Source organism: Puntigrus tetrazona, chromosome 10 (genome assembly GCF_018831695.1).
Source record: "Puntigrus tetrazona isolate hp1 chromosome 10, ASM1883169v1, whole genome shotgun sequence".
Lineage (NCBI taxonomy): Eukaryota > Metazoa > Chordata > Actinopteri > Cypriniformes > Cyprinidae > Puntigrus > Puntigrus tetrazona.
Window position 1 is genome coordinate 3,445,291 of NC_056708.1, and position 10,904 is coordinate 3,456,194.

The 10,904-nt window shown below is 33.3% G+C and overlaps 1 protein-coding gene across 1 annotated transcript in view; it reads left to right on the forward strand.

Annotated features, from left to right (window-relative positions):
* LOC122352557 (phospholipid phosphatase-related protein type 1-like) overlaps positions 1–10,497 on the forward strand; it is a 41,863-nt gene extending 31,366 nt beyond the window's left edge. The window contains exons 3-7 of the mRNA XM_043249998.1: positions 999–1,187; positions 5,247–5,379; positions 7,958–8,208; positions 9,398–9,574; positions 10,368–10,497. Coding sequence (XP_043105933.1) covers positions 999–1,187; positions 5,247–5,379; positions 7,958–8,208; positions 9,398–9,574; positions 10,368–10,451 — 834 coding nt within the window. The 3' untranslated portion in view covers positions 10,452–10,497. The remainder of the gene's footprint in view (positions 1–998; positions 1,188–5,246; positions 5,380–7,957; positions 8,209–9,397; positions 9,575–10,367) is intronic.
* The last annotated feature ends 407 nt before the right edge of the window (positions 10,498–10,904 follow it).

The following is a 10,904-nucleotide window of genomic DNA, read 5'->3' on the forward strand; positions in this document are numbered from 1 at the left end:
TAAAACTTTGATAAATATATATATATATATATATATATATATATATATATATATATATATATATATAAATAAATAAATAAATCTTGATTTGACCTAAACTTGCTTGCTAGTGTAAGTTACATAACACCTCACTTTAAGCACACCATGCCTTGAGCTGTCCTCTCAGAGACACTGTCTTGCATTTTCATGAAAGGCCCTTTATGTAACTCTGCTGGAAATGAACGCTTGAGGAGCGTTTTAGAGGATAAAAATATAACTTATGAGTGGGCCTAATGCAAACAGAAAACAGATGCTTACATCAGGTTTGGTTAGATATAAAACAAATTTTGGAGGTTGTGTGTGTGTATGTGTGTGTGTGTGTATGTGTGTGTGTGTGTGTGTGTGTGTGTGTGTGTTGGTGCATAAGTTCTCATCAACAGTTTTGGGTTTGTTGCTCAAGTAAATTCGTTTTTTACTTTCTACTAGTTACTCCTTAGTAATATTATGTTATTTGCCACTGTATGCCAACAGCAATTAGTTACACTACTAGTTACATAACTTTTCCTTCATGGCTTACGCAAGTTGTAACGGTATATCTTACACTAAATTCTTCTGAAATTGTACTAACAATATATTTCTGCTTCATAATTTGATCAAAATCCACAGACAGAAGTTATTACGTACACTGTTAATGATTGCTTGTTGCATTAACCACATTAATTGTAGCTATAATGTCACTTTTACCCATATGCGATTACATTTCATGATGAATTTCATCGAAATAAATTCATAAGAAAATGGTTTTGTAAAAGATTCGTATCAGGAGAGGTATGCAAATAGCGCCACATCTTACACATTAGTGTTCAGATCACATCTGACAAATTCCTCGCAATGGCAATATTTCCATCCCTGAAATCTTATTAGTAAGTAGCTACCGCCCAGACTAACATTATTAGTAACTAGTTACCGGCCAACACTGCTCAACGGATGCTGAGTGTGTTTCTTCGTTCTCTTTCCAGTTGGTGATAATGGCCGGGACGGTGCTGCTGGCGTACTACTTTGAATGCACAGACACGTTTGGGATCCACATCCAGGGTTTCTTCTGTAACGACGCTGACCTGATGAAGCCGTACCCCGGGGTGGAGGAGAGCAGCTTCATCCCTCCGCTCATCCTCTACTGTGTGGTGGCAGCTGCTCCCACAGCCATCGTGAGTAGCACCGAGGACCCACCTCCACTCGTTTGGTGCTTTCGGTTTTTAGTGATTTTGAAAGGTTCAGTGTCCTTCTATACATTAGTAACAATCAAATCGCTGTGGGAAATTTACATGAGTAAGTTTTAATGCTAAATACTAAATCTTATTCTGTGATAGTTAAATGCTCGTTTTAAGATATGTGGTTGAAGAACATTTTATCGCTGAATTATATGAGAATTTTTAGGTGAACTATTCCTTTAAAGCAACTTAGCATCGACTTTCTTTTAGTTTTAAGCGCTCAAGTGATGAGAAAAACTAGAGCTGCACAATTAGAAGAGAATAGGTTATTTTTCTAATTTAGAATTAAAAAGCTAATTTAAAACAGTGATTTAAAAACTGTTTTGTAGGTTTACTGTACTTTTGACAGGGCTAAACTACTAATAACAATAATAATACCAACAACAGTCACAAAATAAAAATAATATTCATTAGTAATGTAAATTTTACTGCAATTTTTAAAATAAAAATTATATATATATATGTGTGTGTGTGTGTGTATGTATATATATGTATATATATGTATATATATATATATATATATATATATATATATATATGTATGTATATATATATATATATATATATATATATATATATATATATATATGTATATGTATATATATGTGTGTATATATGTATATGGTAATGATGATGATAATATTACTTATGTAATATAGTACTGCAAAAGAAAGATTAAGATGATGATAATAGTAATGATAATAACAATAATAATAATATACCAAATACAAATAAGACCTAAAAATGTGTAATGTATTATTTTGATTATTATTTACAGTTATTGAAACCACTATTCTAGAAAGTTTGAGTTTATTCCAAATTTATAGCATTATGTTTCTCGTAGTATAATTTTAGATAATATTAATTTTCTTCTGTTATTATTCTAGTGGTTATTATTAGTTTTCACACAGATGTTGATGTTGAATGCTGCACAATTAGTGAAACTGGGGTCTAAGAAACTCTGGCAGATGGATTTTTATATGTGGTTGAAGAACATTTTATCGCTGAATTATATGAGAATTTTAGGTGAACTATTCCTTTAAAGCAACTTAGCATCGACTTTCTTTTAGTTTTAAGCGCTCAAGTGATGAGAAAAACTAGAGCTGCACAATTAGAAGAGAATAGGTTATTTTTCTAATTTAGAATTAAAAAGCTAATTTAAAACAGTGATTTAAAAACTGTTTTTTGTAGGTTTACTGTACTTTTTGACAGGGCTAAACTACTAATAACAATAATAATACCAACAACAGTCACAAAATAAAAATAATATTCATTAGTAATGTAATTTTTACTGCAATTTTTTAAAATAAAATTATATATATATATGTGTGTGTGTGTGTGTATGTATATATATGTATATATGTGTGTATATATATATATATATATATATATATATATATATATGTATGTATGTATGTATGTATATATATATATATATATATATATATATATATATATATATATATATGTATATGTATATATATGTGTGTATATATGTATATGGTAATGATGATGATAATATTACTTATGTAATATAGTACTGCAAAAGAAAGATTAAGATGATGATAATAGTAATGATAATAACAATAATAATAATATACCAAATACAAATAAGACCTAAAAATGTGTAATGTATTATTTTGATTATTATTTACAGTTGTTGAAACCACTATTCTAGAAAGTTTGAGTTTATTCCAAATTTATAGCATTATGTTTCTCGTAGTATAATTTTAGATAATATTAATTTTCTTCTGTTATTATTCTAGTGGTTATTATTAGTTTTCACACAGATGTTGATGTTGAATGCTGCACAATTAGTGAAACTGGGGTCTAAGAAACTCTGGCAGATGGATTTTTAAAAAAGATAAGTTTAAATAAATGATCCAAGTAAATAATGGATTATTTCAGTAAAGATTTTTTTTTTTATGTATGATGAACACCAGAGGGCACTACAATACCAACATACAGTAAATACTACACATGCCTTTTAGTTCACAGAATTCAATTACTTGAATGTATTTGTAGATTTTTATTATTATTACATTAACATAGTTATAACTTTACATTTCAATTAAGAGAAAGTGTAAAACATGAAGAGGAAATGAAATTTAGTTTCTGTGTGACTCGTATCATTTTAATAACCACACGGATCATAAAACATCAACCATTAAAGAGAATATATTTTATTTCTGCTGAAAATGATGGTCTCAGTTTTACTGCCTTTGTTTGGGCCTTTATCAGAAGTGCAATGAAGCAGTCAGGAGTTCTGGAGGTCAGTTTTTCAGATCAGACACACTTTAAGGGCGTATATAATATTTGAATAAGAATTTTAGCAAGAATAATTCACTCCCAACGTGACGTTCCGTCATCATACCTTTATTTATGTATTAATCTGTATGTAAGAAAATGCCGCAATACAACCAAAATTGTCTTCGCTTTCTGAAGGTAAAGAATGAAAATTTTAATATCAAACATAACCCACGATCGCTTTTATGACATTCTCCTAAATAAAAATACGCACGGCTGAAAATCTTGTAGGTTTCTCGAACATTTTTTAATGCACAGTTCATCTTTACGCCTCAGCCTGTATCTCAAGCAGCGTGTTTTCAGCGTTTCATCCGTACTGTATTATTCAGAGACGAATGCCGCAGTTCAGTTCCATCGCTCCAAGCACCGAAATCAGCTCGCGGCGTATTCAGCCTTAAACAAGCCGAAGTGAGTTTGACTCCAGAGATGTAAAGAACTGCGGCGGCGTCAATTTTTCCTCCTGTACGACGCAAACTTTCTCTCCTCTGCGTGGTAGAACATGAAACTAAATGGAAACCCTCCTTTGCGTTTGCTGACTTCAGAAACGGTCAGCGGCTGAGAAATATCCGACTTCAAAGTGGCCTGTGAAATGCTGTATCTTTTAGGTGCAAATCCCCGAACGGCTCCACTTTTGTCGCTATCATTTCTCTTCAGCTCAAACGCATCCATTTCATGCAAATGATTCCTTTTTAGTAAATTCCGCTTTTTAAATTCTTGCTTAGTTATGTTTCGCGACTGTTTTCTGTTTCGCTGGAGACACGTGCATGTGCAAAATGTGACTGATGCTGTTAAAAAAAAAGACGAGCCTAATTTTATACTATACGTTGCAATAAATAAATGTTGTATAGGCATTAGTGTGTGTGAGGAACAATCCCATATTTAAGTTTTAAATGATCAATTATCTTATATTCGTGTTTAGATTTAACATTGATGGATGATATATGCATAAACAAAATCAATCCATTGGCTATAAAAAGAAAAGAAAAGAGAGAGAGAGAGAGCTTTGCAAACTCTAAATATAGATTTGGAGCAATATATGGGTAAATAAATGATTTCTAAAAAGTATTTATGACTTTCGATGTTTACGCCTTTGAAAAATAAATTTGAATATTTACGCCTTTGCGCCAGAGTCTAAATATGAATTTCGTTATTGTATTTGCGTTATTGATACCATTAGCGCGAAACACTGTGTTTAGCTGCAGTTGGTTTACTCCAAACAACGCAAAGGGCATAGTGAACCCATCATTAGAGGTTCACTCAATTTCACGCCACAAAAAAGACTTGAAAACCTGATTTTGCTCGTGAAACAGAGGCGTTATGGAAGCTATAGAAAGAGCTCACATTCACGGCACGCGATCCCACAATAATTCACGTCAGACTTCAAAACCCAAGAGCTCATTAACATATTAATTGGCGCTTTTGCATATTAACGCCTGTTCCTGATGAACCGGAGTGTGAGGCACTTCTGGTTTGACAGGTGACATCATAACGGAAGTCATTTGCATACAGATAAACTGGACTATATTGCGTTTAGATCGAAAACCGAAGCAAGTTAGGCCAGGTTTGATGACACCGTAACATAAGGGCTTAAATGAGGAATATAGTCCAAATCAAGGCAATGCTGAGCAAAAGATCAGAAATGTTAGGCATTAGGATGCATTAAATGATTTTTTTTTGTTGTGTCTGCAGATATTTGTCGGTGAGATCTCCATGTATATCATGAAGTCCACTAGAGAAGCTCTCCTAGCCCAGGAGAAAACCATTGTGACGGGCGAGTGCTGCTACCTAAACCCTCTCATCCGCAGAATCATTAGGTTTATTGGTGAGTCTTTGCTTTTTATTGCTAACTTTGCTTTGTATTATTAACACTGCAGCTCGGTATCCTTCGGTTCCGATGGGGATTTTTCAGTGGCTAAAACTTATATCACGGGAGCTTAGTGAGGTAATGCGTACTTGTGTGTGTGTGTGTGTGTGTGTTTGTGTGTGTGTACTTATGTATGGGCAGAATAAAAATAGTTTGGACAACTAAAAATTGCACTGTGTCCTATGACATAGCAAAAACACAGGAAAAAAAACGTACAGAAAACATGACAAAATGAGTTACAAATAGCAGGAGAGAGTTTATCTTCTGTGCATGTTAGTTATTTTTCTTTTCCCGTCACTACCATCCGTTACATATCATACAAATCGAACACGTTGCCAGTCATTTTGGGGTCGGTAGTGCTGGGAAAATAATGTCTGGAAGTAATATTGGACACGTTTACATATTAAATATCTAAAAATACTTAGCATAATTGATTCATGCAGCATTTCTCTTCCTGAAGCTGCAATTATTTCCTCACTTCCTGTGGAGAGCGTTATTCGATTGTGCTGTTACGCAGGCCTTTTGCTACTGGCTCAGCAAAGCAAAGGAATCGTATTAATTATTTAGCATGGCAATTAATGCGTACAATAATCTTTTGAAGAAAAACAATTAAATGTAACGCATGTAGCCATGCGCCGTTATTGGTTGATGCAATATATAACGGTAATGAATATGCACAACATTGTTAACGTGGGCACTTAAAAATACAGAGATTAAAAATACTAATTATGATATTTGTGTACTATTTTATTTATTTTTTATTCTACATTTTAATCTGTACTGCAAAACTTCACCCTAATGGCTTTATTCGCTTTTAGTTAATTCACTAGTTAACATATATTGGCAATGAAAATTCTACTAAACATTTATTAATCTCAGGTAGATCCAATATTTAATAACACATTGTTAAAATTAAGAATGATTTATAAATTGCTCATGTTGGCTCATGGGCCTCAAATTTAGGCCTCTAGCCTTCTGTGTATCTAAATGTTCAGCTATCTTATTAAAAAAATAGGTATTAAGCACTTATTTACAACTAAGATTCAATATCGTGATAAAACTGTGTGCAGTTAATCTCAACACAGAAATGTTATATTTTTTTACATTTTAGAAAAAATTAGACACATTTGTTACTACGTGTTTATGAGATGACTGCTGTAAAATGTCTGAGAAAGAAAATATACAAGATCTTGTTCTATGACAAAACATTGGTCTGCAGTTTGCTTAATAAAAAAATAACTAAACGTATAGTTTAAGGGCTATTAAAAAAAAAATCAGTGCACATAAAAATGTGCTTAACTATATTTTTGAGGACAAAATTGTGTCAGAAGTAAGTAAAATCTGGAAAAAAAAATTGTGGACACCCTCATTTGTAAAATATGTATTAAAATAAATAATTATTATTATTATTTCTGATAGAGTGTGGGTTAAATAGTTATAGAATTCTAGAACCAGTATATATGTAAAATAATATAAAATATATATAAAAATTAAGTGGCTAAGTGAATGTGCTTATAGATTTTATATAGATTTTCACAATTTGTCTAATGCAAATTATTTATTAATGGTTTAACGGATTAATACTACTGCTATTACTACAGAAAAAAGTACTAAGCAAATATTGCTAATAATACTTTAGCGAGCTCTCAAAAGTGCCCCACAGATCCGATAAATCTTTGACTTTGTTAGGATGGTATGATTTACCTGGAGATTTTAAAAGTGCAAGTTTTCGAGTAAAACTGCTGAGCTGTGGCTGTTTTATTGATTAGCAACAGAGACCGAACGCACAGCACTGCCTCCACTAACTCATCAATTTTAAATGTTTGCTACAGACACAATGACAGAAACAATCAACACAACTTTCCAATAAAACTTTTCCTCGCAGTGTTTCTTTTATGCATTCATATTTACAGGTTGTTGGTTTCAGTACGCCCGTCCGTGCTGCCCACTCAAAGCCCGACGTAAAATAAAATCAGAGACACTGGGAGCGCGTTGCTTTGCTGGATGTGATGCATAATGTAGTGGAGACTCTGGTAATGGTGTCCTCTGAGGCTTGGGATTGGGGCGATGTGGACCATCGGATTGCATTCTTGAGCAATTGTGGCCAGAGAGTACAGTATCTTTCGTCTCTCCAGTTGCTCAACTTTCGTGACTTTCAGAGACGCCATGCATTGTAATCAACTTCATATGCGCAGCTTCACGGTGTAGTTGGTTACCATCGTGTTTTACAAAATCAGTTGGAAAACGCCCATCGGAGAGTGTTGGCATAACTAGAGGACGTCGTAATTACATGCATAAGATACTCAGCTTAGTAGAGTAGTTTGTTTGTGCCAAATGATGTATGCAAATGTAGCTTTTGCTCTAGTGGGCATTTGTAATTACTTCTGGTTGAAGATAAAATAACATCGCTCCATCAAGACAGCATTGGTATTCACAGGCGTCCTCCAAGCCCTTTGTCTGATTTGCTTAGATTTTGGAAACTTAATTGGGAGCAACGAGATGAATAGTTTTCTGTTGCTGTTGTTTCTCGCCGCAGGTGTCTTCGCGTTTGGCCTGTTCGCCACCGACATCTTTGTCAACTCCGGCCAGGTAGCGACGGGCAATTTGGCGCCGTATTTCCTGAGCGTCTGCAAGCCAAATTACACCGGGATGGATTGTCACTTCAACCACCAGTTCATCGCCAATGGAAACATCTGCACCGGGAACCAGGTGGTGGTGGAGAGAGCCAGGAGGTCCTTCCCATCCAAAGACGCTTCGCTCAGTGTCTACTCCGCCGTCTACGTTACTGTAAGGCACTGTAGCGTGGGTCTGAAATGGTTTCGTGTTGAGTTCTAAATTGATTGCTTTATTTATCTAGAAAAGATATTAGCTTTACGCAAAAGTTGTCCCAACCATGTCTACAGCAATTAATCTTGAAATGATATAATTGGTCTGAAATCATGTCCATGTTCCGCTTGGACAAAGTAAGGATGCATGAAAAATGGCCTGCTGTTTCAATTTAGCGACTTTTATACACTCTTAAAAATAAAGATGCTTATTATGAATAGTTGACCTAAAACTGAAAAATCTGTAATCATTTACTCACTCCCATATACTTCAAGAAATTAATTCAGGTTTGGAATTACTTGAGGGTGAGTAAACGATGACAGAATTTTCCTATTTGGGTGAACTATATCTTTAAAAGGTCCTTCTACAAATCTTTTTCTTACTTTTTTAATAATATAAAGAACCTTTGTCCACACAAAGAACCTTTTTGAAACAAAAAGGTTTTTCTGATGTTAAAGGTTCTTTACGGGAACAATTTAGACAAACATGTTCTTTCTATGACATTGTGAATCTAGTTATATCAGATATATAGGTTGTAAAAGTTAGTTTTTATGCAAAGTTGTTACGAATATTCGTTTAATTTAGTTTTAAAAGGTGTTCATCTCAATTTAGATACCAAAATCAAACTAATATGCTATCAAATACCCATTAAAGAAGTTAAATATTATTAGCATTTTTAATAAATAATTGTTTGATGTTTTTCATGTATCCGACAGCAGTATTCAATTAAATCTTTTAGGGCAAAAAGGCAAAAAAAAAAAAAAAAAATGTATAAATACAATATATTGTATTTGTTGTTAATGGACAAAATTCTGAGATTTTGACAGACACTGGTTTTGAATAGATCTTCAGTGTGTTTGATGTCAGGTTAGTGATGTTGAACGTTGAAGTCTTTTCTTTGGTTGAGGTGAGTTTAGATCAGCTCTCTTTCTCTCTCTTTCCTGGGAATAAGAGGTTATTTACTCCGATTCCATTCTCCATAATTGGCCATAATTTCCCTGAGGTGGAGCAAGCGGCGTGTATTTATTTAAGCTTGATTTCCTCAGTCACCTGCTACACAATAAATCCACTGAATAAATGGTTTCCTGAGCTTGTGTGTGTGTGTGTGTGTGTGTGTGTGTGTGTGTGTGTACGCGCTTGGCTGTTTCAGATGTACATCACGAGCACCATCAAGACGAAAAGCAGTCGTCTGGCCAAGCCTGTACTTTGTCTGGGAATCCTGTGCGCTGCTTTCCTGACTGGATTGAACCGTGTATCAGAATACCGCAATCACTGCTCAGACGTCATCGCTGGGTTCATATTAGGAAGCTCAATAGCTCTATTTCTGGTGAGTTTCACAGCTTTACACAAATACACACATACATGCACACACACACTCTCACGCACAAAATATACAGCGGTCAACATTTGAAGTGGATCAAAACCTTTCATCAAAGTTGTCCTAAAACCAAAACAAGACTTTGGACAACTTTGCTGAACTTTTTTGATCCACTTCAAATGTTCACTACTACATGCAGACATACATACATACACACATGTATATATATATATATATATATATATATATATATATATATATATATATATATATATATATATATATATATATATTACTTTACCACCAGATAAAAATATAAATAAAATACATTTTAAAATATATTACAGTATTATTATTATTAGTATTATATTATTTTTACTATTTTCAATAGTAATATTATTGTGCTGTTTATACTGTATTTGAAAATAAAAAAACCCTTGCAGTTCATATAAAATAACAGCAAACATTTCTAAACAAGGTTCAGCAAAAATAATAAAATAAAATACTACTACTATTAATATTATTATTTAATAACAATTGTATTTTTTATCATATTTTATATTATTATTATTAATAATAAAGCAGTGAAAATATTATTGTTCATGATATTGTTTTATTAAAATATTTATATTATTGTTATTATTGATAGTAATTAACTTTATTTAATTAACTAATAATTATTTTCATGATTTTTACATTTTTTTAAGCATCGTGCGCAATTTCTAATTTAATAAATATTTTTGACTTAGTAGGTACTGTGTGTATTGCAATCTTCAAAAGTGTTTTTTTTTTTTCACGTTAGGGAATCTGTGTAGTGAACAACTTCAAAGGACTCACTCCACTCCTACCAAACAGAAGCAGGAGGATTACCGCTGCCTTCCCTTGATGACATTCCCCGCGTGGAAAGCCCTCTCTAGACACTCAGCGCACAGGTAGGGTCCTCTTCTGCATCAAATCAGCTCTGTCTCAGTGTTAGTTTTTGTTACTTACTATATCGTCGTATGGATCTTTCTGTTTTACTAGTTTGAATGTATCGACACTTAACAAGGCCGTACTGATATTCGGTAACTGCAATGTGATGACTTCCCCAGTCACTATAAATAATCATTTAATATAAAGTCATTTACATTTCAAGCATGTGGAATGCTTTTCTACTACCACTGGTTTTCAGTCCACAGCAGTGCATTTCAAGCAAAGAGTTGCTTTGTCTGAGATAGACTAGGAGTTGTTCACACGTGATGAGTTATGATTATGTTTTGTTTGCAGTTTTGTTTTTTTTAAACATACGCAGACTGACGTTAGTAACCGCTGTGTTAAGTGACAATGTTTTTTCATTGTC